Raw genomic sequence first — 26313 nt, 5'->3', positions numbered from 1 at the left:
TATACATATTAACAAGTGTGGCTCACATCTGTGTGTATACATATAGAATTATACAAATGTGAAATATATTATGATTTGGCAATCCCCTATGTTTTTATCTTATGGCTTTTGAAATAAAGCGAAAGCTTTATGAATCCTGCCCGAACGAAAAATTTGAGAAAATCGAAAAATTCGGGGAGAGTTTTCTTGTAAACTTCATTCACAAATCAAGTCTACCTCAGTTTTATTTGTAAACTAAATTGTAAATATTTAGGTGCATAATTAGTGAATTGTAAATTTCAAATATTTTGGTGCACATATGCACATATTCCCATATTATAATATTATATTATATTATATATATATCATATATATCATATGTGGAGTATGTTCAAGTCGGACGCACAACATTTTACACTTCACTTGCATCATATTTATATTAAATAAAAACATATTTATTATATTATTATTTATGACTTTATTTTGTGATACAATTAAGATAAAAAATTTTCGTTTTTTCAAGCCGCCTTTTTTATGTAACCCATTTTAGGTTTCACCGAAATTAATTAATAATATGAAGGAAACAACAAAGAACTCTTATTGGTGGTCATACAGGGACAATTCGAGTTCATATCATAGTCCACTTTATTGATGTTGGGTTTTTGTTTAGCCGAAAGTAAACATGAACATACAAGTTTCATATAACCGAATTTCGCGATTTCCGTCCATCACAAAAAGTAACTACCGTAAATATCCAAGCTTCCCAGATCTTACGGTTTGGACTGTGCGCAGATCACCAATTATTCAGTAAGTTAGTCAGTGAGTCAGTTAGTCAGTCAGTCGGATAAGCAGTTGTAAGTATGTAAGGAGATATGTATTTCTAAGTGTAGACATTGATTTCAGAGAGCTAAAGTAATAAAATAATAATAAGCCATGCTTCCCATGCCACATGCCACCACTAAGGATTCTTCAATAGCTTTTTCTGACACTTGGACCCAAGCTGGAATTGGCGAATCAGGTCAAAACCAAGAGGAGCCCAAGCTTAACCAACATGCAGTCACTCAGTAAACTGCAACCGGTAACCCAATACCAAGCAACGAAACAAAAGCAAATTGAGCAGAAAACCAGAAGGCGCCAGCTCGCTCAGCCACTGGTCAATCTTGAACCCTTGGCCGGTATTTTGACACTTGCCGTTTGTAAACAACAGTTGTTAAGGCTTATAATAAATATGAGCAACAGCACGAAGGTCACCCCGAAAGCGAAGTCTTTCAAGTTTGGTGATATGTGGCGTCCTCATGCCAGCGTGCGGTTTTTTCGATAGCATTATCTTAAGCAAACAATGAAAGGATAAGCAGAAAAATATAAAAATATTGTTTTGGATCAACGTCCAAAGTCAGCTTCGCTTTGGGCAACTAGCTTAGTTCTTATTAAGAATAAGATTAGAATTTCGGGCTTAGTAAACATAAAGTTATGTATTTAGGGCTTAATCAAGCTGGGCGTCAGGCATAGTTTTATTATAATTTTACACCCTTGCCATTGGTCATGAGTTGTTGTTCTTTAAAAAGACATTACAAGCTGTCAATATAGACATTATTATTATTCTAATGAAAAATCAGCCTCGGTTGCCGAATGTCATTTTTGCTTCAAGCTAAGGCGTTGTTGTAGAAAACTTATTTAAACAATTTGAGACGGAATACAATTTTGTTGTTTACCCTCCAATCGGCTTCAAGCTCATATTCAGGATCTTCTTTGAAGATGTGTATCACTCTGCCGGAATACTTAATGAAAAACACTTGACCCGGGCAATGCCGACTTTTAACCGTTCGTATACAAACGTCTTAATCGTATCGTTCTTCAACGCATGAAAACTTTTGCCTCGTGCATAGATTTAAAAAAAATCCTAAATGCTTTTGTGGCGCATGTCAATGTTTTAGGACATTTAAGATTCGACTACATTTAGTTTTTTTTAAGCTATTTATGATTTCTCCGTGCTTAATGGCACTTTTTACCCATTAAATATTGGTAAGAAGTGGTATATTGCAGCTATGCAAATATATGGAATTGCAACCCTTTTTAATTTTTAAAGAATATAAATATCAGTGTTAAAAGGCTGATATTTGTTTGTGTGAACGCATCTTGAAAACTACAAAAACTGGAGATTATAATTTTTAAAAATTATTTTCGAATATCAAATGCAAAAGAAGTTCATATTTTATTTTCGATATCTCCACCTATTTTCATAGCATAGAAAGGCCAAGTGTGCTAGGTAGCTTTTCGTGGATTTATACATAGGCTCCCTTCTTTGAGAGCACATCCACCGTTCCTAATAAAATTTAAAAGCACATTCTTAAAGGTAAAGCCTTCTGCGCTAGAAAACTCATAAACACCGAAGCTATGCGAGAGCTCAAAGCCCATTCTGTGGGGCTGAGAGATGAAAAAGAAAAGCCTCTGCTTTAATTGCGTAACTCGTGTTTTTGGTTATGCTTGTAAGAGAAAAACTCGGATGTTTGTTAGGGCGCTGGGCATAGGGTGTCTCCTAGTCGGACCATCGCGACCAACTAAAGCACTCCAGTTTTTAATTTCATTTTTCAAACGTCCCTTTGATACTTGCATGCCGCATTAACACCCTCCTCATTTATCGCATCGACTGACTGATGAACTGGCGAACCCTGGGCTGAAAATTTGATATACCTTCTGCCCTATTTTTGGGTGGGTGGCCGGGAGTGCTTTAATTTTATTTGCACACAAATGCGCGTCAATTTTAAGAAAAATTCTGACGTCTCATCGTGTTTCTGTTTCTTTTTTGTGGCCAATGCAAATAACATTCATTATAAATTTCTAATTATATCACCGGACTAACGAGACCAACCCAAAAGCCCCTCAAAAAAGTTTATTTTTTCAGCGTTTTTTTTGTAGTAGTCAACCTTAAAAAATGTCAAGCCACATTTGACAATGATGAATCTTCTCTGGGAGCAACCCTCGAAAATAGCAGGAGGAAAACTCAGCTGATAAACTGATTATGCACATCAATTGAGCAGCACTCTTCATTTGGCGTGCGCTGCTTACGGCAATTGTTTTGTGAAAATTAAATTCTCTTTTGTGTCTCATATTGCATTGTAAGTAAGCCCTCTACCAACAGCAAAGTTGGTGGCTTTCTAATTACAAATAGGTAAAAAGGCAAATGCTTTGCGGCTTTGTGCACCTGCTGCCAAAGGAACATTGAAATTATGAAAGGTGAATAGGGATGGAGCCCCAAATTGGCAAAGGTATTTGTTAAAATTATTATTGGACTTAATTATGCCAAGTCGGCTTGCGATGGGGATGTATCTGTAGAAACAAAGAATGTATATGAACAGACGCCAAACTAGAGCGGGTGGGAACGCAAGGAAAACAAAATTCCCAGAAATTAAAAGAAAAGCAGGCAAATAACTTAAAGTGTGAAATGAATTTGTGCTTTAAGGTCTTAAGCAATTTTTATTAATTACAGTACCAAACATACAATACCAACTGGATTCTTATTTATTAACAAACATTAAAATATTTCAACTTACAAGTAATTCGCCCCGATTTGGAAAATGAAGAGCATAGTATTTTGTATATATACATAGATAGGTAGTATATAAGCCAGCAATGCCATGTCTGAAGCGTTGCACCACAAGGGATGCACTGACATGTCGCCCCGATCAACCACACCCCTAGCCATCGGTGGTGCAACATTTGTCGGTAAAAATCTGTTTGTGCTCCGAGTCAGATACCGGTGGTAATCTAGTCAGACATTTTAGTCCTAAAGCAAAGCATTTTTCATATACATATTTATAAGTGTATCTCATTTCGCTATTAACAGCTATTTGACTATTATAGCTTGACTTAGAATATATTGGCAAATACCCGTCCAATATTTGCTGATGACCAATGCCAAGAGTAAATATCAACAAATAACTGCAGTCCATTAGTGCTATAGTGGCTAGTATCTGTATTAACCTAAGAGACTTGCGGTTGTTGTGCGCTGACCATAAACATCCAGAGGTGACACGTAATACAATGCTACCAGTATTATATTTCTAATTTATTTGATTAACCTATTTTCTCGCACAAAGCGAGAATTCCATAACAAATATTTAATCTCAAAGTAAATACCCAAAGACTCGGTGGCTGTTTAACTTGCGCACTGCTCTTGCTGATATTAATCAAACAACAATAACAGACATGCTTGTAGATGTTGGCACGGATTGGAGCAACTACATGGCATATGTATGTATGTATGTACATATCCGCATACATGCGTGCAGACGTAACATCGCACACTCGAAATCAGAGCTCTTTGCAGATTAACTATGCGCCTCCTTGCACACTCAGCACGCCTCTCGCATTGTGATACGCCCCTTGTCAACGCTAAGCAGCGTGTGAGGATTACTCTTAAGTTCGGGCAAAGCATTCTTTTGCAGCCCCTGATAGACAATGCTCGCATGTCCTGTGTATAATTGGTTGTGACACATGCGAATCATGCTCACACACACACACACACTCACGCACACACACTTAGTTTGCCGGTATTATTGAGACGGATGTAGTTTGGAACGGGCTATGTGTGAGCCTACAAATATCTTAACGTGTTTGTTTCGGGTATTTAATGCTTCAATTAATTTTTGATTTAAGTGCTGCCCCGTTGTCTCAAATATCAGCTGCTGCAATGACGCCCGTTTTTTTAAAGCCCAGCAGGTTGCCTTATTAGGATTCCTTAAGACAGCTTGAAGATCATTCAGCTCTGATAATAGTAAGAATTGTAAACAAAGCGATTCGAGAGTGGCTTGTGAAGCAGAATATCATAACAATAGGAATAACAACAAATACATTCAGACTGCTGCAGATTTAATAATCCTTCATACAGTCGCAACAGCTTTGCGATATATATCTATAATCCACATAACGATGGTTGCCCTCAAAACCTCAATTACAAGGCGACTGTTTTTGTCAATACCGACTTTGTGTGAACAGAGTAAGTTATCGATTATTTCAAATTAACTTGATCTACGCATGTCATGCCTGGACCTTCGTTCAGTCTCTACCTCTTTAAGTCTCTGAGATCGAAAGATCGCACTTACGGATCGAAGCTAGATCGACTCGGTTGTTGATGATTGTTGCCATGAGCTATTTATCAAGCAGTAGTTAAGTTAACCCAACTTGAAGTACGTAGCTTTTTTAAACGAATTAATATTTATTTACATCTTCATGTACGTGGAAAGAATTCATGCGTGCATATACCTATATGTTAATATTTGCAAAGGTTAGTATAATAAGAAAAATCTTCCATTTCCGCACACCGAAGATTAAATACCTTTTGATTTATGGCTTACTAAAAACTAATTTAACCACAAATATATAAAATATAGTAAATAATCGGATGATAAAGATATCTTCCTAGCAAAAAAGAAGATAGTTTTCAACTGTAATACCCGTAATACGGATTAAGAATACACGCACTTATTGCGGTCGAAAGTCTCCTTCCTTGCGTTGCACATTTCATGACAAAGTTAGAATACGCTCTTTAAGAGTATCAAAGTGACAGCTGTAAACAAGTAAACAAGAACGTTGCGTTGGGTATAACCGACTGCGTAACACCCTGTTCACAGAGTAAAACCAGCTTAAATAAGTCGATAAGTGCCTTTTTGAGTACTGTATTGGTTACAGTAAGAGTGAGGGTGTCGGTGGCCCTTTTTAGGATCTTTATATCTTACGGTAAGACTATAAGTAGTCACCTGCACAACTTAGTGACTGTACCTTTATAGTCGTGGTAGATATCGATTTGCAAGGCTTGCCCACGAGCTTTGACTCTGAAGCTTTAAATGAAACTTCACAACGAGAGACCGACCGTATGACGAACTTTTGGCTAAAGCCAATATACTTATGTTCTCATTGCAAACCGAGTAAATAAAAAAAATCCCAGAAAATGTTGTTCCATTGCCAGACAAACACCATGAAATCGCTTCGCAATACAAAAATCCTGATAAGGGCATCGTCATTATAACAAGCGCGCTGAGATAAGCTTTTCATTCTCGAATGAGAATCAAGTCGAGTATCGAGACAGTTTTAATTATACATTCAGAAAGTTCACACGTACTTTTCATATTTTTCTCAAATGAAACTATTGCTCATCAGCCTGTTGGGCGTGCTCAGCGTAACACGCAGTGCTAACGGCGCGACTCGCAATTCGAATCTTATTTGCTACTATGACTCGGCCTCATATCTGCGTCCGGGCTTTGCTAAGTTGGATGCGCACCATTTGGAATTGGCCCTTCAATTCTGCACACATCTGGTATACGGCTATGTGGGGCTCAAGCCAAGCACTCATGAGCTGTATAGCTTAAATGTGGACTTGGATATGTTTCACTTTAAGGACATTACTCAGCTGCGTGACAGATTTCCGCATTTGAAGGTGCTCTTGAGTATTGGTGGCGATCGAGATGTGGACGAGTCGCATCCCAACAAATACTTGGAGCTGCTGGAAGCGAACCGCACGGAGCAACAAAACTTTATTGATAGCAGCATGGTGATGCTGCGTAGAAATGGCTTCGACGGATTGGACTTGGCGTTCCAGTTCCCTAAAAATAAGCCGAGGAAAGTGCATGGAACCATCGGCACGTACTGGAAACAGTTCAAGAAATTGTTTACTGGCGACTTTATTGTTGATCCTTCGTCGGCACAGCACAAGGAACAGTTTACTGAGCTTGCCAGAAATTTAAGAAACACCTTTCAGAGCGCCAATCTCTTATTAACATTAACCGTGCTACCTAATGTGAACTCCACTTGTATGTTCTGGCTGAGTTTTCGTAAATTATATATTAATAACAACAATGTATCTGTCATTTAGGGTATTTTGACGTTCCCAAGCTACACCCATTAATGGACTTTATTAACCTGGCAGCATTCGATTTTCTCACACCCGTGCGTAATCCCGAGGAAGCAGACTATACTGCTCCAATCTTTCATTTTGACGAGCAACAGCGTCTGCCCCACTATAATGTTGAGTTCCAGCTGAACTACTGGCTGCAGAATCGTTGTCCACCGCAGAAGCTGAATTTGGGTATTGCCACCTATGGACGAGCCTGGAAGCTATCCAAAGACTCGGGGCTAAGCGGCTTGCCAGTTGTACCAAGCACCCTAGGACCCGGCCAAGGTGGACTTCAAGTTGGCAGCAGCGAGGGCTTGCTTAGCTGGCCAGAAATCTGTGCAAAGCTACCTCTGAATCAAACGGCAGTCTATCGTGGTGCGAATGCACCCTTACGCAAGGTCACGGACCTCACGCAGAAATACGGAAACTATGCCTTACGGCCAGCTGATGAAGAAGGCGAGCACGGACTGTGGGTAAGCTACGATGATCCCGACTTTGCGGGCATCAAGGCTGCCTATGCCAAAAGCAAGGACCTTGGCGGAGTGGCACTCTTCGATCTAGGCTATGACGACTTTCGAGGTCTCTGCACAGGCCAGAAGTTTCCCATTGTGCGCTCAGTAAAATACTTTCTGGGTTAAATTGTAGAGTTTTTCATAAGCAAATTACTTGTAATGCTAATCAGCTTGTCTCAATGTTTTACTTCTGACCTCGTATATTTGAACCGCAGTCTGAGACGGCTCAATAACTTTGCTTACGCAATTGAACTATTCTAAGAGCAAAGGTAAAATAAAAACTTGATTTGACTGGCTCTCTCTTTATCTGGTAATAACAAAATGTGCTGTGTTCCTCTCCATGAAAGCTTTTGCTATCGTCATCGTCGGTCGGCAGCTTCATTTGTCGTTTGTCGTTTGCCGTTTGCGTTTTCGGTTTCCATTTCAGCTTCAGTTCGATTTCATTTAATCGTCGATGCGGTCGTGAGTCTTGTCTACTAAGTATTTTTACAATACTGCAGCATGAAGCAGTTCTTTTTGCTTTCGTTTTTCACGGGCTTCCTTGTGACTGTCACACACGGAGCATCTAACTTAGTGTGCTATTATGATTCATCGAGCTACACACGTGAAGGTAAGGGGCATTTTCGGGTGTTAATTGAAAACCTTTTTCAGCCAAGCACCGAAAATTTGTTTAGCTGGTTAAATTTAAAATTGGAATCCCCTGGCAGAGGATAATATTATTTAGTTAATAAGAATTGGAATTCCCTTCAGAGGCAGATTGTCGCAATCAATTATAAGTATTCACATGTCAGGCTCAATTAATCATACTCGTAACAGGTGTATTTCAATTTCTTGATAATACTACCTTTTAGTTAAATTGTTCTTGTAGTTGTACATGTAAATATATTCCGGTTCAAGCCTACAAGGTCAGTGTAAATATTGGTACAGGGTATTTTTCAGTCTATGACTTCGTTGGTAGCATTAGCAAAAGTTTATTTTCAAGTGTTCCACAATTTCGTTAGGAATCTATTTTTAATAGAAAATATGTATATTTTTTGTTAAATATATTTCTGTGTGCCATATGCAGATTACGCTTAGATTTTGTCAAACCTCCCTTTAAATCAATTATTAATTATATCAAATTGTATTTGTTGTTTATAAATTTGAAAACATGGAGCGGATCGTGTGCGTGCTTGTCTGCATTAACATCAAAACCTGTCTCCTCGTCGAGCACACTCCGCGCTTTGCTAAAGATCAAACTAAATTCAGACGCAAATCACAAGATTACACATGTTAAAAGCTTTTAATTAGCATATTTCGTACTGCCCCATTGAAAAATCCGTTTATATTACGTATTAAACTATTAAACACAATTTAACTTCTTAATATTAAGTTCATTTTAAAGCCAGCGCGTAAACATATCGCGAGAGGCTGTCGCGTAGTTGTGACTGGAGGTCAGTGGCTTATCAGTTGAGCTGAGGTTCGAGAGAGAGTAGCTCTTACTCTAAACGAGCCGAGCTCTCAAATACGCTCTCTCTCTCTCGCTTTATCTCTCTCAATATTGTTATTAAAAGTATGATGATCCATGAAAACTGGCAATTTCAAAGGCAAACACAATTAAATACAAGGTCAGCTCGCCAACTTACTGACAATAATAAAACAGCAACAGCAATAAAGTAGCACAAAATTGTTATCCAAACGTGACAGTTTTTCAAAAACAAGAGCTTGAGCTCCACTCACACAATTCACGCGCTTTAAATCGAAATCTGAGTGTACAACTCGCTGCGAGTCCAGCGCGACAACTGCCCCAGCAACATTTCTCCGCTGGAGACCCAACAAGTGACTAACAGTATGACGACGTAATGTACAGTGGGACCAAATGTAATTCGTTTAGAGATCGCACCCGATTCATAAAATGGAAAAAGTATGGGCGTCAAATTACAATGCAGAAACATAGTCCTATTCTATTTAATGACATAAATAAATCAATTATATAAATAAATCAATTTATACACGTAACTAGAAACATTAAATCAGTCTAGAATTGATAATTAACGTGTTCAAATATAACACTCTATTTTTGGAATCATTTTTAATCACTCTTAGGCAACTGTGTACATTCAAGTGAATAATGAGTACTGCGAAGTATAAATTCAACAAGACTGTTGTTGCTCTTAATTGAGCCCCTGCGGGACAATGATCCCAATGTGTAGTGCTTTATGGGGAAATTGGATCGCTTATCTCGGAAAAGCCTTTGTTGATCCAATTGCAAACATAAACAGACTTTGATGTAAATTCATAACGAATACATCAAACTGCACGACGGGTCTGATAGCTAGCTAAGCCAGAGCTGTTAAGATAAAAGCTGATGAAATTAAAAAGCTTTACAGGATGTTTTTTCATTAAATTTTTTATTAATTTATCCATTTCGAGTTAAAAATAACAATTTCTAGTCTAAATTCTAGTCTGACTCTATTCGTAATGTGAACTATTTTACCATTTATTCACAGTATTACTAACAAAGTAAGAATTTTCACTTATTTCATGCTTAATAATCAAACTCTAATAATTGGTACAGGCTTAGGCAAACTGTTAAATCCGGACTTGGAAATCGCTTTACAGTTCTGCTCGCACTTGGTCTGCGGATATATGGGCCTACGTGGCGACAACTATCAGGCATACAGCTTGAATGAAAATTTGGACATCTATAAACATCAGTTTTCCGAAATAACAGCCTTCAAGCGAAAATATCCACATCTAAAGGTGCTACTCAGCGTGGGCGGCGATCGTGACATCGATGCGGAACATCCAAACAAGTACATTGAGCTACTCGAAGGGGAGAAGGTGCGACAGACGGGATTTATCCAATCGGCGTACTCGTTGGTTAAGAACTACGGATTTGATGGCTTGGATCTGGCATATCAGTTCCCTAGAAACAAGCCCAGAAAGGTGCACGGTGAGCTGGGCACAGTCTGGAAGAGTTTCAAGAAGCTGTTCACTGGCGACTTTATAGTTGACAACAATGCGGCTCTGCACAAGGAACAGTTTACAGCGTTTGTTCGAGATGTGAAGGATTCGCTACGTGCTGATGGATTTTTACTCAGTTTGACTGTGCTCCCGAATGTTAACTCCACCTGTAAGTATTCAAAGTTAATTGGCATTTAAGAAAATGCATTAGTTTGCAATTTTTCGCAGGGTATTTTGACATACCAGCGCTGAACGGGCTCGTTGACTTTGTCAACTTAGCCGCCTTTGACTTTCTAACGCCGGAACGCAATCCCGAAGAGGCCGATTATACGGCTCCACTGTACGAATTGGCAACCCAAAACCGTCTGCCGCACTACAATGTTGATTTTCAGGTGCAATATTGGCTTCAGCAAGGATTTCCAGCCAGCAAGCTGAATTTGGGAGTAGCCAGCTATGGAAACGCATGGAAACTGTCTGCTGAATCAGGCCTTGAAGGGACACCCGTTGTCCCTAACACCGAAGGGCCTGCTCCAGAAGGTCTGCAATCTCAAAAGGCTGGTCTGCTAAGCTATCCAGAGATCTGCGCCAAGCTGTCCAATCCGCAAAATCAATATCTCAAGGGAAATGACGCGCCATTGAGGCGCGTGAGCGATCCTTCTAAGCGTTACGGAAACTACGCATATCGTGCGGTCGATGGGGCCACAACTGAGGGTATTTGGATTAGCTATGATGATCCCGATGCCGCCTCGAACAAGGCAGCCTATGTACGTGCCAAGAATCTGGGCGGTGTGGCTTTGTTCGACCTGGGCTACGACGATTTCCGTGGACAGTGCACTAGTGACAAATATCCAATCCTGCGTTCCATTAAATATCGACTTTAAATTTAATTGTGCCCATATAAAGCTCATATAAATAAACTGAAGATGAAATTTCTTAGCTTATCAGTTTACTTCCAGTTTGAAAATGGATGTGTTAGACTAAGCAAATTAATATTTGTAGATTTTAAAGCGCTTAATAAAATATAGCTAGAGATTCGTTCAAGCTTATCGCGTTAAAACTTTTTAGTAAGTCATAAACAAATACTTTTAAGTTTTGTAAATTACCCAAACAGAGTGATCTCATTGGCCTCGACGTCATTTGTCACTCACTGTTCACTGTACACAAAACAACAAAAACAGTTCCGAGAAATTTGTTGATAATATAAAGCCTATTGTTCGGCCCCTTGGGTCTACGAAGCTCGCTTGATGCGATTTCCGTTTCCATTTGAATTTAGTTGCGGTTTGTCTCTCGTTTCGTGCGGACGTATTTAATTGCGATCTTGTTAGCCCCTGTCCCTGCTCTGCAGCTGCGCTCTCTCTCTCTGCTCTCTCTCTTTCTCGCTAGCTAGCTGCTCTCCAAGTCTACAAAAATGCGCTCTTTGTGGCCCTTGTGGCTCGGGCTAGCGATGACTTTGCTGCTCTCAGAGCCGCAGTCAATCAACGCCGCGCCCAATCTGATTTGCTTCTACGACTCAAGGGGCTTTGAGCGACAAGGTAAATATAAGTTTTTAAGTGCTCTCCACATTGTTTACTCTCTTCTGTTATGTGCGCTGCTCTCCCACAGGCCTTGCTCAGTTCACACTCACGGATTTGGAGCTGGCACTGCAGTTTTGCACGCACGTGATATATGGTTATGCTGGCATCAATCCGGACACCTTTGAGCTGAAAAGTCTAAACCAGCCGCTGGACTTTGAGCGTCGACATTTTGCTCAAATAACGGCGTTTAAGGAGAAGTACCCATACATTAAATTTTTATTAAGCGTGGGCGGCGATCGTGATGTTCAGCAAGAAGAGAAATACATCCAGCTCCTGGAGGCTGGCAGCCAGGCCCAAACACGTTTCATTAGCTCGGCCAGAGATGTCGTACGTCGTTTTAATTTCGATGGTCTGGATCTCGCTTTCCAGCTGCCGCGCAACAAGCCCCGCAAGGTCCACTCTGATGTGGGCATGGCCTGGAAAAGCTTCAAGAAATTCTTCACAGGCGATTTTATTGTGGACCCTGACTCTGACACACATAAGACACAAATGACAAACTTTGTCAAGGATCTTAGTAGTGCGCTTAAAGCCAACGATCTGCTGCTAAGTCTCACCGTTTTACCCAATGTCAATTCCAGCTGTAAGTTCGCTATACCTATTCTTATTTTAATTGTATATCATTAAACTAATGTTTGTTAATATCTTATTCTCAGGGTATTTCGATGCGCCTGCCATCGCTAATAAAGTGGATTTTATTAATCTCGGCACGTTCGACTTTCTCACGCCCACTCGCAATCCCGAGGAAGCAGATTTCTCAGCTCCACTTTACGAGGCATTTGGCCAGAACCGACTGGGACACTACAATGTCCACTTTCAAATGGAGCACTGGCTGCTACAGCGTGTGCCAGCTAACAAGCTGAATATTGCTATTGCCACCTATGGACGGGCCTGGAAGCTAACCCCGGATTCTGGTACCACTGGAGAGCCCATAGTAGCTGCTGACGGTCCAGCTGTTGCTGGTCCACAATCCAAGACAGAGGGACTTCTAAATTGGGCTGAGATCTGTCAACTACTGCCCAATCCTAGCAATGCGAATGGCAAAGGCGCCGCCGCTCCCATACGACGCGTTCCCGATCCCACAAAGCGTTATGGCAGCTATGCTTATCGCCTGGCCGACGAGGACGGCCAGTATGGCTTGTGGGTTAGCTACGATGATCCGGATACAGCTGCCAGCAAGGCACAATATGCTCGTGTCAAGAATCTCGGAGGCGTCGCTTTGTTCGACTTGACTCAGGATGACTTCCGAGGTCAGTGCACCGGAGACCGCTTCCCCATGCTGCGCGCCATCAAGTATCGACTGCTCTGATGTCTACCTTTGCATATATACATATCAAGTAGCCCTTTTCCAAATGTCACCACGTTGCGCCGCTGGCCGCCGAGGCTGGCCCCAGTGTGTGTCCTCTTGCTAATTAATTACAAAGTTGTAAACTAAAATGCGCCGCAAATTATTTCATTGGCCTGTGCACTGCAACTACTGCAACTACATGTGGTATAGTAGTGTTCGCTTGACTCGCTCCCTGGCTATGGATCTGGGTTAAATTGTCTGCCTTTGCATTGGATTTCGTTGGCACCCAGCGGTGAAACGTTCCCTTTATCTCTTTCGCCTTGCTACCATCTTGCTAAAATGGTTTGTTATTTTTTGCTTATTTCGTCGTTTCTTGTGGTTCTGCTTGCCCTGCCATAGAGATTTACAGATTTCAGCACATACGGCGGCTTTGCCTGCGCCGGCGCGGCTTTCCAATTGTTATTCACTGTACCCATTGGGAATGGGTAAAAAGGGGTACATGGTTTGGCGCACATGTAGCTATGTGTTTAACAAGCTGATGGAGGCAGCTTCCCCGACATAGAGTGTATATATTTTCGACAGCTCAGTCGGTCTAGACATGTCCGTCAGTCTCAGTCATGCATGGAAGGAATCTAAAGAAATGGCTACAGGGTATACTCTAGTCCGCCACAATTGCCATGGCTGTTGTTGGTGTAATTCGCGCAGCCGTCTATAGGCGAATCACGCTATATATGTATGCGCAGTCGGCTGTCGACTGGCCGATGAGACCAACCAGACCAACCCCTCATCCCTGCTCCGATCTTGAATCTTTCGTTTACTTACAGAAACGATGAAAAGGCGCCCGTGCCAAGAGTAGGACCGATTGCTGATCAATGACAAAAAGACGGCGTCGTTGGCTGACGACAACGACACGATTGAAGACAACTAAATCAAGCAAATTCCTTGCACACACATATTTTGGCCAATACACTTGGTTAAAAAGAGTCTGGCATGGTTAAATTATATATAAATATTTTATTGCCTTTCTCAAAACATATGGAGCTTTCACTGTATATACTAGACTTTCGATTTGTCTGATCTTCAAATTTGTATCCTTTTCCTATATTCAATAAGAGCTCATAGAATAACTGAATTTATTTTTAAATATTTTCAGCAGTTATTACACAGTGAACAGTAATTTTCACGATCTTGTTTGATTGACTTATACATTTTATTGAAATAGTATTCACGTAAAGTACCCATAAGAATAATTGCCAGTTTTAGAGTCTTTCTAGTCGACATATATACAAATTATTTGAAAATCGTGATATTGTTAGGCAAACTAAACTCTAAAATTATTCGCAATTGGCGCAAAGCCCTTTTAGAATGCAAAATATGCATTTAGTGGCAATTGACCGTGGCGGCTTCTTGCCAGATCTTGATGTAGCTCACACACAAATGCTAACTTCAGTCCTTAGTCAGGGCAGAAAAGTGTCTACAGTATACCACAAAAAAAAAGTGGAAAAAAGAAACCTGGCATAGCCTACAAGTTGTAAACATGGCATTGTTTAGCAGAATCTGTCGCCAAGCTACGGTCGCAGATCCCAGTACTCTGCTATATCCCATCGAAAGAAAGATCGTGTCTGCTGCTCATAGCTCGACTCCGACTCCAACTCCCGCTTCCGCTCCCGCTCCCGCTCCCGCTCCAGCCCCCTGGCAGCTTGTCGCCTTATCTAATTAAGGCACATTGGCGGTAGTGGTGCAACAAGACCTCTGCATGATATTTGCTTTGCGATTATTGGCAGCCTGCGCCCCATGCGAATGACAAATATGTTGCCTATGCTTCCCCAAGCTGGCTGCACTCCGAGCTGCTGCCTTCTGTGGAAGGCTCACAGTCGCCAGCCTGGGGCTACCTCTTTAAATAAAGATATTTTCGCCCTCATTACGCTCTGTGTCCTTTTGTTTTCTGATTTTTTTTATTTGCGGTGGCCGATGAAGTGTCGCTGATTGCGCGTTGTATTGTTTTGGTTAGTCGAAGATGTCCACGATGGCGATAAGAAATGCATGCATGTACATTGCTTGAAGTCAGGATTTGGTCAATTTGCGAACATTCAGATACCGCTGATATTATTAGCTGCTGCACTGTCACCATGGACAGAGATTTTCGTATACATTGGGTAAGCTTTTAGTATCATGGATTTGGCTTAATGCGGAAAAAAAATTTTACTAAATTCGCAGCCTTTGTTATTTACGCTCTCTGTATGATTGTGCAATAATAATGTATGTATCATTGCAAGCAATGCTTGTGCATACGCTGTATATTTCTCTTGCACAGCGCACTATACACTTTGAATATCCCATCTCTATATAATTAAAACAAATGTTGTTCAAAAATTGTTGACCTTAAAGGAAAACACCGAATGGTTTCAATTTTACATAAAATGTTTTATTTAAATGATATATTAAGCATTAACATAAAGGTATAAAAATACCTTAACTCTTAAGCATGTGCATCCTTCCCTTCAGCTGTCTGTCTATGAGTGAAACATTTTGCAAACCCTTGCCAAACTTATGTAAGCCTTGCTCATTGCAGTCGTTTGCTTGTCGAGTTTGCTTCGAGTCAGTTGTTTTATTGTTTTGTTCATTTCAAATAAATCACGCTATTTTATGGTGTTCGCCCTGCTCGGCTCACATGTTTTCATCATCGTTAATCGAGTTCATATTTTAGAAGCCTGGAATTTAGCTGTCCATCTCGTTTTTCGTTCAATTGTCAGCGGGTTGTCACACAAAATGATTTAAGCCTAGTACCGGATGACGATCACTGGACGCCAAGTGGCGCCAAGCCAAGCCAAGCATTCTGCAGAGCTCCCCATTCCCTTATATATGCTTAACACCCAGCTCGTGGCAGCCTGGTCATAATTATGTTGAAGATTCACTTTATTGCTTCTGCTTCTTAGCTTATACCCTTTAACCATTAAATATAACTTAGAGGAACAAAGGGAGGCTATCTTCAGCACGCCGACGATTTAATACCTTAGCAAACATATGTCCTGAATAAATTATTTGTATTTTATTTCCAAATGATTAATTATCAATTCTTATACTCTACTGCAGCCCTGATACATATTGATCCATAGACTGTAAGTCCAATTTTATAATATGTTCTATTCCAAGTTTACACTTCCCCAGCGCTGAATTTGATTTCGCACGCTTAGTCGAAAAAACGGTCCGGAAAATGTTCACAATTTCTAGGCTCTCTACTTTCCTTTTTAAGCAGAGTATAATAAGTAAGAGTGCGCTGCCTGAAACTGCTTTGACATTCATTCGGTACACACATGCGCACAACACGAAACTTCAATTTCAGACAATAGTTTTCAGCTTAGGACATTAATGAGATATTCCAGTAAGTGATTGTATGGAAACACCTATATATCGATCATAGGCTCCAAATTATGAATAATACAGAATTGATAATTTGATTGAGATTTTTAATTAAGGCCTCAGTCAACAATTGATGGACTTTGTGTTTTCTTTTAGTTAGAGGCGCTACTCCGAAGACCTGGTATCAACTTCGTCCGGCTAAAGGAAGAATTTCTTATACGCGGAGCCTCAAACATATCTGTTTGTCTTGATGACATTGGCGGAGTACAAGAACATTGTTATTGTGGTTGTTGTTGTTTTATTCGTGAACAAGCGACAATAAAAATGTGGCATAAACATTGGCCTGATACAAGTTAAAGTTATTGTTGCTAAATGAAATAAACAAGTCCTACAATTATGCAACAACAAAAACTAAAGGAAAAGTGTGTTAAAAACTAAAAGTTTTGTTTATTTTCATACAGATTTTTCGCGCCAATCAAATTCAATTAGCTGTCGGCAGCGGCACGATGCTCTATGATGTGGATAGCTAACCATATAATACACAGTTCTAGAGTCGCCTTTTTCAACTCACACTGAGTTTTCCCTCTGTGTACGTACTGCCATGTGTATAACGACCGTAGCAAGTTGTAGCGCCACAGCGTCATAAAAGGTTATTTTAAACAAATAAACACGTGGAATTAATGAAGAAACGTGTGTGGCGTTTAATAGTTTACGTATAAACAAACAAGTAAAAGTGCCCTAACCGAGAGTGTCCGATAAGGGGATACCCTGCACGTTGAAACATTCGTTTTTGACTTCGATTGATTTAAAATCCATAATTGTTTTTACTAAATAAATATAAGTTTTAACAGTATTCTTGACTTGTGTATACTACACGAAACTCCACATACAAAGTTTTCTCTTTGTAGTTTTTATAATCGACTGTCTCAATATCGACGTTCTATGAAAAGGGGGAAAGATATAAAAAACAAAACAATATATATTATATATATTGATATTCGTTGTATAGCTTTTGAAATTTTCGAGATCGACGCATAAAAATATAAATCGATGCTTTCTATTCCACATATTGCTTTCATTTCCATAAAACCATCATCCCCTTGTTACTCAGCTTAGGGGTACAGGGTATAAAATTGATATAATGCTATTGTACATATTTGAAACAGACAGAAAGAAGCATCACCGACCCCATTATGAGTATATTTCGTTATCACGACGATGAGCTGAGTCGATCAGGTGTATTACACGCAAGACATAAGAAAAGCCGCAATTTAAGCGGTTCAGCCAGGCGCTTTGATATTTTCACACTCTTCGGCGTCATATTTAAGATCATAACGATCGAACTATCGAAACGAAAGTTATTCAAGAATACGCGGCCAATAGTCTAGGACTGAGGTATCAGAGTATCTTCCCGTCGCGCTCCCCAGATGGGGCCACCTTTGCTTGTTAACATTACAGAGAGGTCACTCGGAAATGATTAATTAAAACAAAATGGCAATGTATGTGTTCCCTCCCCTGAGCCATTAATTAATTTAGTAGATCAGCAAATGTGTGCGCAATTTAAATTTTTAGATAAAGACAAGTAAACTATTTTCCCTAGACTTGCGGTCACCAATAAATGAACATAAACATTTTCAACTTTTAATTGCCGCACTAAAAACGAAACAAAACAAGCTACATGGAAGAAGAAAACGTGTGAAACTGTTGGAGATTAAGAGCAACTATCTGGCTGCAACTGAAAGACTGGATGACAGAATGGGGCTGGCCGTAAGGAGGCAGACTGATGACGACGCGCCTAAAACAAACAAATAAATGCCAAGTAAATGGCCAACAACGTCGCTGGCGGCACGCTTTGCTCGGGCTTAATTAAATCGAGGGAAAAACAATAAAACTACATACGTCCATCAGTGCGGGATCGGTATCGAGTCTGGCTGAGATTTTATTACGCCTTGTGCGCCATGCAATAATTCAAAAAATACTTTGCAGTATATCATTATAATCAAAAAGTTTTACAGCGACGTCTACCACCCAGCGTGTGCGCCGTTTACTTTGGGGTATCCGGGAACATTACCAGGACTTATGATTCCCCATTAAAAATGTTTAGATGCACAAATAAACACTCGTAAAATCCCCCTGGCATGAGCCCATGCTATTTCCATTTCGATTGTAAACAATTCTATATCGAAAGCTAGTGTGCCAATATTTTACATCAAGAGCTATTTAACTTCATGCACTCACATCTTGAATTCAATCAACTTAAATAATCGGACATAGTGTGCTTTAAGAATGGGTAATCATATGATTATTTACGATTTCCCAACATAAATGTTAATGCCTTTGGTTTCATTAATTACAAACTTTGTGATATTCCATTAATATTGGAAACAAAAAAGGTCAAAGGTTTTCTTTGACTTTATTATTATGAATAAGTATCGGAATAGGGGTCACGATTTGGCCGAGATATTCTAAAAAATCATCAAAAAGGAAGAAGTATAAATAAGCCACTATTTGTTATCCATTAGCAATGTTTCTGTATTCACTTAAAATTGATGAAGCTAAAGAGGCAGCGGCTTAATTATAGGTAGTAGGAATTTTTGTCATTTGGCGCCAGTGGAAAAAAAAACTCACACGTTCTAACTATCCCTAAATGCATACAGTTGGACGGCAAAGTTGTTTTTAGGTAAAGCAAGCAACTGACAAGATATATAGAAATAATGCGTGCCTATATTTCACGATTATGTCAGCCGCTTGTGTTCAAGCCCCCGCGTGGGGTCTTCGAGGCTAGAGGGCACGGGGCTTTGAGTACTCTGCAGACTTGCGTGCGCACGCGTACAGCGCCAAAACGAATTAAGCCTGATACACTAACCGCTGATAATTCAATTTTTGTTATTTTCTGTACAGATGACAGACGACCAGAACTGGTCCTTTGCATTCAATTTGTACAACTGTTAAACACGCACAACATATCAACAACAATTTGGCAGTTCGATTTGCGACTACATGAGAAATCTGCACGTGACACGCAAGAAGCGAAGCGAGTTTGTGTTTAAGCCAAAGTGTTGTAATTGCTGTTGTTGTAGATTCTGATTCTGATTCTGATGTTGTTGGTTGTTATGGCTGCTGAAATTCTTGCATATCATCCCCGTAATCTCGGCTACTGTTAGAAAGCAATCCATTGAATAAATGAATGGGTTAAATCAAACAAACATTGTATAAATTTTGGATAATGTATGCAAAAATTAACCAAAGGGCTGCCTTTGCAATACCCTCTGCCGCTTATTCTACACCTCTATGTCTGTTATCAGCTGTCAAATTTGCCAAATCACGATGACGTATCACTAAATCGCGTTTGACATTCCCGTTTTGAACATCGCAAAAGGGTTGCATATTAATTTCTTGGGGTTACCCAAAAAACGAATTACGTGCTCTCCTTGCGTCTGGCGTGTGAAGACTTAGATAAGGATGCGGGTCTACTGCCTAAGTCATAGAGTGCATAAGTGTTGGAGATGGTGTCCAGTGATGGTAAACGCAATATTGCATGTGTGTGTGAATATTACTTTATTCTCATGTTTTAGCTTAAAATTCATAAATACCAAGAAAGAATTATAAGCATTTGTTTATAAAAGTAGATAATTTGCAAAGTGAGGTCTGTAAAAAGTGACATTGAAAAAGTTGTCATATAAAACTGATTAGTTTTTCAAATATAATAAAATTCAGCTGTTACGTCGCTTGTCTACATTTTACAGCGCATGCAGAATTGGAAAATCTGCCGTAATTTGCCGATTTCAATGTTTATAGTCTGTTTGCCCAAACCTAAACTCACCTGTTTCATGTTGTATATTAATATATAGACAATCCCATTGCATTGTGGGTGTTTTAGAATATATATGCAGGAATATAAGAAAACAAAATTACAGAAAACTAAACGTTAAGCAAAAGGCATCAATTACTTAAGTACGCCAAAAAGAAACAAGTTTGAAATGAACATGTTTTTTCTTTAAGTGCAGCACACTTTCAATTTAAATTTAATAGAAATCCCGTCATACCACCCCAAAGAGAAAAACCACACCATCCATCATGTAGCACTGTATATCCTGGCAAATAGTGCTGTCATCGATCAGCTCACATGTAGGCAGCTGCCTACGCGCTCAGTTCTATGCAACACGTTTGCGCTGACAAATTAAAGCGCACAAACAATAAAAAACTCGGCCAAAAAATCGACTTGCACAATAGAATTTTCGAAACTGATGACGAATGTTTTAGGAATTAAGATGGATCGCCTGGCATGACGGCCGAAAAAAAAAGAGAGAAAACTGAATCAATAATAAAAAAAGGATACACAGCGACAAACAAATGAATGGCAAAGGAATCAGCTGGGTTTGGACTGTTGTACGAAGATGTCGATGCATAAGTTATAAAAAACCAAAGCATCTTCGACTACTTTGCCATCTGATGTAGTCACTGAAAGCAGCAGCATGACGCGACACTTTTGCTTCCTATCGGCATGGTCATGTCAGTCAGTCTCAATCTCCCGATTCCCCAGCCAGGGGCAGCGACTCTAACAGCAGCTAAATCAGACACGCCGGCCGAAAAGAGTTTGATTTCAAATTGAATTGAAGTAAATGACGTTAAAAACAACATAATGTTCCGAGGCCTATACAGAATCTATGTGTTTCCTATTGTTGCTGTCGGCGATGGTAAAGACTTTAATGCCTTAATGTTTAATATCGCGGCGCTAAATCATCCAGTCATGGCGCCGCAAGACGTACGTTTCGATGGAGGATGGCGGATGGAGGATAGAGGACTTCGCATAAATGCAGGGAATAAGCAGACAATCATTTACAATGCCCAAATTTTTAATAAATATTCGTAACTCACATGCTTGCAAGGAAGACGTCTAGGATGAGGGTTCACTGTGCACAGCACACACACGCACACACACACCCCTCGCCCACTGCCTTTCGCCGAGTTCTTTTTTAATCAGAACAGGAATCTGATACTTGTACAAAAGGCTTTTCTTTGTAAACACACATCCTGAACTTTGCGAAGCAGCAAAAGCTACAATAACAACTATGACAAGCATACTATACATGGAGCGGCAGAGAGGGAAGGTCGTTTATTGTATGGATTTTGCGCATATTTACACATATGAAAAACATGTTAACCAGAAAATTAATTATAAAATTTTCAAAAACCTTAACAATGTCTACAATATGGCGTTTATTTTACTCAAACAAGAACTAACTAACTGGCAACTGTTGTGTGAACATGGCTCTGAGTGGGTATATATGCAAGCTCTTTCTGTATAAGTGGCAAGGCAACTTTTATACAGACGCTTCGATTTTTGATATCTTTAATGCGGGTATAAGTTACAGTAAGTAAACCAATAAAGGCCTCTATATTTACTTCAGTGGCGATTGTGACGAAACACATAAGTAGTTTTGACAGGAAAAATCAGTTCAAATTAAAGACGTAAGAGATTTGAATTTGTAAAGCAATTGTATATAAAAATGTAACCTTACCTTAGGTTTTTTTTATATAATCTCTTTTTAGTAAGATTCAGAATTACTTTGCCACATCACCCTGTATGTATACATGCACAGTTTTCATTCTTATACACTTTCCCCTAGCAATAATCTATACGTAAGTATAATAAATACATAAATGTTATATATATATACGTACACCGACATTGTTTAAGGCACAATGCCATTGCAAGAAGCAAGTAGCAGGAACTGGAGGAGGAACAAAAGACAGCCAGAAGAAATAAAAGTTCGCTAGTCGAGAGCGTTTGACTAGTAGATACCCTGCACACAGCTCCGAGAAACCGCTATGCTAGCTAGATTACGGGAAATTTATGGATTAGAATAACTACGGCTTTTCACTGAGTGTTCATAACGATACTTATCGATAACCTAGAGATTTCTCGAATTTGCATTCTCTAGCGGTACGAACAGAATTAGCTCCTCCGCCTAATCAAGAATTAACTTTATGGAATTTAATATGCTTCATTCCGTCTGCTAGACACATTTGCATTTTACCATTTCTTATTTATTTTTAATGGGAACAGGGTATAAGCATAATATAAATATCCCATTAGAAATTTTGCATTTTTATACCCTGAACCCATTAAAAATGGGTATAAGGGTATATTGTATTTGTGCAAAATCCAAATGTATGTAATAGGCAGAAGGAAGCTTCTCCGACCCCATAAAGTATATATATTCTTGATCAGCATCAATAGCTGAGTCGATCTAGCCATGTCCGTCTGTCTGTCCGTCCGTCAGTCCGTCCGTATGTATGAACGCAAGGTCTCAGAACCTATAATAGCTAGAGACTTGAAATTTTAGATGTAGATGCTCCTAGTTCCCGCGCAGACCGAGTTTGTTTCCGATAATCGATAACTTACTCCGTTTCCAAGCAATCGATAAAAATCTATAGAAATCGATATCCTGTTTTTTGGGCAATTTTGGTAAATAATAAGAGCTAGAGTCACCAAACTTGACATATAGCTTCTAAAATAGAATATATATATGCATTTGCTGTTGGAAGAAGAGAAGGGAGCTCCCGACTGAACCTCTTACTTGTTTAATATTATGTTCATGCAAATGGCTTGGGTATGCAAAGTAAGTATATGATTTACGTTTACGTTTTTTGGCCAACAACTTTTTTTTAATGAATGCCATATGATAGTAGGGATCCGTACGCATTTAAAAAGGTGTAACATTTTAAAATGAGATTATATTTACCCGAGATTTTCGAAAGAATCGTCAAACAAGTTGAGATATTCGAACCTACCCCGATTTTGGAAAAAAACGTGATGTAACCCCTTGCTTTTTTGTCAAAAATAGTATAAAATTATAATATCTGAGATTATTTGGCCGAGATAGTCTAAAAAAATTATCAAAAAAGGTTGATTTTACAAACGAAACGTTTTGTGGTCAACAACTAATTTCAACCCATCAATTTATAATTTATTTGAAATGTATGATAGTAGGGATTCGTACGAATTCAAAATGGTATAATAATTTAAGATCAGATTATATTTAGCCGAGATTTTCAAAAATATATTCAAATAAGTTTTGATATTCGAACCTTCCCCGGGTAATAGCTCCGCGCGGAGGTATGTCGTTTTGGAACGTCATATCTCCAAGCGGAGTTATGTCGTTTTGGAACGTCATATCTCCAAGCGGAGTTATGTCGTTTTGGAACGTCATATCTCCAAGCGGAGAATATGTCGTTTTGGAACGTCATATCTCCAAGCGGAGAATATGTCGTTTTGGAACTTCATATCTCCAAGCGGAGTTATGTCGTTTTGGAACGTCATATTATTTCAACCCCTCAATTTTTAATTTGTTTGAATGCCGTATGATAGTAGGGATTCGTACGAATTCAAAAAGGTATAACATTTCAAAAACAGGATATATTTACCCGAGTTAAAAAAAAATCGTCAAAAAAGTTTGTTTTTGTTAAATTATATATGTTTATTGTATTGAATCAAAAAATAGCATACATTTTTATTACAAAACCGTTAACTTAGGTGGTATCTCGCCAATCCTGGTTGGCTCCTCCGGCTTTATCGTGGACAAACGTCAAAGCCGTCTTCTTTGAGTAAGGCTGCTCCTTCACGTAGGTAGTCGGTTGGCTCTGGGGCTTCTCCTGTGTCGTGGTTGGAGGAGGTCTCTAAAGGATCTTTTCTTGAGCCTTCTGACTACACACCTCTCAGCGAGGTCTCTTGTATGGGTTGGCGAATGCTTCGACTCTGAGATTACTTGGCCGAGATAGTCTAAAAAACTCAACAAAAAAGGTTGATTATTGACCAACGAAACGTTTTTAGGTCAACAACTTTTCCAACCCATCAATTTTTAATTTCTTTGAATGCCATATGAAAGTAGGGATCCGTACGAATTCAAAAAGGTATAATATATTAAAATCAGATTATATTTACCCGAGATTTTCAAAAAAATATTCAAAAAAGTTTTGATATTCGAACCTACCCCGGGTAATAGCTCTCGGGTAATAGCTCCGCGCGGAGATATGATGTTCCAAAACGACATAACTCCGCGCGGAGATATGACGTTCCAAAACAAAGGAAGCTTCTCCGACCCCATAAGGTATATATATTCTTGATCAGCACCAATAGCGGAGTCGATCTAGCCATGTCCGTCTGTTTGTCCGTCCGTCCGTCCGTCCGTAGGTATGAACGCGAGGATCTCAGAACCTTTAAAGCTAGAGACTTGAAATTTTAGATGTAGGTCCTTCTAGTGCCTGCGCAGATCGAGTTTGCCTTCTATAATCGATAACTTACTCCGTTTCCAAGCAATCGATAAAAATCTATATTGATATCATGTTTTTTGGGCAATTTTGGTAAATAATAAGAGCTAGAGTCACCAAACTTGACATATAGCTTCTAAAATATAATATATATATGCATTTGATGTTGGAAGAAGAGGGTTCAGGGTATCCCCTAGTCGGGAGCTCTCGACTAGAGCCTCTTACTTGTTTTTTTTTTTGGCTCTGAGGCGCCTTGCACACAACTAAGCACAGCGGCTTTCCGAGAAGGGAAAGGATATGGATTTTGTGTGGTAAAATTAAACATGGCATCTATGTATCTAAGAAAATGGCAAAGGCGCACACGGAAACAAAAAACGGGCACAATTTGCGGCCTCGTTGGCTTGAGAAGCATATCATCTGGAAAAGACGGTGAATGAGTTAAACGAAGGGAAACAAAAGGTATTTGCGGGGACCTCACGAACTCAGCACCAATCCTGCGCTCAGAAACTGTTACGAATAGCTGCTGCAGCTGTTGTCACCTGTGCCCAGACAGAATGTGTAAATCGCAGAATCTGCTCAGCAAATGCAAAAAAAACTAAGGAATAAAAAATTTACATAATGTGTGGTCTGGTCACATAACGGTAATATATTAAAAGACCAAGAGTGCGGACTTCGGAGTGCGGAGAATGAGTATCTTTCGGGCATGAACAGCCCGCAGACACCAGAGAAGGCTCGAAAGAACAAAAGATAATAATACTTATAAATAACGGATCGAATTGCATTCACACACAATTTATGATTATTTTTCAGAAAATTATGATAATCAGTGGTTACTCTATAAGAAAACTTCGACTGGCAGTTAGGAAAAAATATGCAAAAAGCGAGTAAAAAATGAAGAAAACAAAAGACAAGAAGAGTCCTTCAGTTGCTTGCTGGCGCATTTCTCAAAATAAAAGTATCGAATTAGCAATATAATATCAGATGTCCTGTACAGGCACAGGCACAGGCAGAGGCACGGCCAAAACGAACAAGGGGACTACTGCAGGCAGTTCCACTTCCACTTGAATTGCCAGCCGGCATGCTGCTGCTGCTGGTGCTGGTGCTGGTGCTGCTCAGACTCAGTCTCCTCCACCTCAAAGTTGGTTCTTTGGTCATGTTATGCGCAGATTGTTGTCATTACCTTGGGTTACGTCAGCTGCAAGGTCCTTTGCCAAAGGCTAGCACACACAAGTAACACAACGGAATCAAACCGCAATTCCGCGCCCTCAACATATGTAAGCCTAATTCCAAACCCAGTTGCATGTTGCTGCTACATTTATAAGTACTTAGTTCCTTTTTTTTTACCCATTACAAGAGGCAACCGCATTTAAGAACTTGTTCGCCTGAGTGCATTAGAATCGCTTTCGTATAGAATCGGGGTCGTTGCAGCCACTATAGCGCCTGGCTTCTCGAGGATTTATGAAATAATGTACACAAAATATGTTTTTTATAATT

General features: G+C 39.6%; 3 protein-coding genes across 4 annotated transcripts in view; all 3 read left to right on the top strand.

The window, feature by feature from the left end:
• The window catches only part of LOC115760148 (chitinase-like protein Idgf2), a 46922-nt gene extending 35567 nt beyond the window's left edge, over positions 1 to 11355 (top strand). Inside the window, exons 1-3 of one of the 2 annotated variants that reach the window (XM_030701357.1) lie at positions 7805 to 7990; positions 9938 to 10495; positions 10555 to 11355. In XM_030701357.1, coding sequence (XP_030557217.1) covers positions 7882 to 7990; positions 9938 to 10495; positions 10555 to 11207 — 1320 coding nt within the window. In that variant the 5' untranslated portion in view covers positions 7805 to 7881 and the 3' untranslated portion in view covers positions 11208 to 11355. Of the gene's footprint in view, positions 1 to 7804; positions 7991 to 9937; positions 10496 to 10554 lie in introns of those variants that run through there. The other variant, XM_030701358.1, reaches the window with a different exon arrangement.
• On the top strand, positions 6064 to 7683 carry LOC115760147 (chitinase-like protein Idgf1). The gene is made up of 2 exons (XM_030701356.1): positions 6064 to 6785; positions 6848 to 7683. The coding sequence occupies exons 1-2, from the start codon at positions 6116 to 6118 to the stop codon at positions 7504 to 7506; spliced, it is 1329 nt and encodes a 442-aa protein (XP_030557216.1). The 5' UTR covers positions 6064 to 6115; the 3' UTR covers positions 7507 to 7683.
• Positions 11356 to 11485: 130 nt separating the features above from the next.
• LOC115760146 (chitinase-like protein Idgf3) lies at positions 11486 to 13334 on the top strand. Its single transcript, XM_030701355.1, has 3 exons — positions 11486 to 11858; positions 11929 to 12480; positions 12554 to 13334. The coding sequence occupies exons 1-3, from the start codon at positions 11735 to 11737 to the stop codon at positions 13204 to 13206; spliced, it is 1329 nt and encodes a 442-aa protein (XP_030557215.1). The 5' UTR covers positions 11486 to 11734; the 3' UTR covers positions 13207 to 13334.
• Positions 13335 to 26313: the final 12979 nt, after the last annotated feature.

The sequence above is a fragment of the Drosophila novamexicana genome, unplaced genomic scaffold (assembly GCF_003285875.2).
Source record: "Drosophila novamexicana strain 15010-1031.04,08,12 unplaced genomic scaffold, DnovRS2.1 tig00000387-arrow-pilon, whole genome shotgun sequence".
Taxonomy (NCBI): domain Eukaryota; kingdom Metazoa; phylum Arthropoda; class Insecta; order Diptera; family Drosophilidae; genus Drosophila; species Drosophila novamexicana.
This window is presented reverse-complemented; position numbering and strand designations above follow the sequence as displayed.

Coding starts and splice junctions, on each gene's coding strand:
- LOC115760147 (XM_030701356.1), top strand. CDS start 6,116: ATGAAACTATTGCTCATCAGCCTGTTGGGCGTGCTCAGCGTAACACGC. Junction 6,786..6,847: donor ACCTAATGTGAACTCCACTT/GTATGTTCTGGC, acceptor TCTGTCATTTAG/GGTATTTTGACGTTCCCAAG.
- LOC115760146 (XM_030701355.1), top strand. CDS start 11,735: ATGCGCTCTTTGTGGCCCTTGTGGCTCGGGCTAGCGATGACTTTGCTG. Junction 11,859..11,928: donor AAGGGGCTTTGAGCGACAAG/GTAAATATAAGT, acceptor GCTCTCCCACAG/GCCTTGCTCAGTTCACACTC. Junction 12,481..12,553: donor ACCCAATGTCAATTCCAGCT/GTAAGTTCGCTA, acceptor TCTTATTCTCAG/GGTATTTCGATGCGCCTGCC.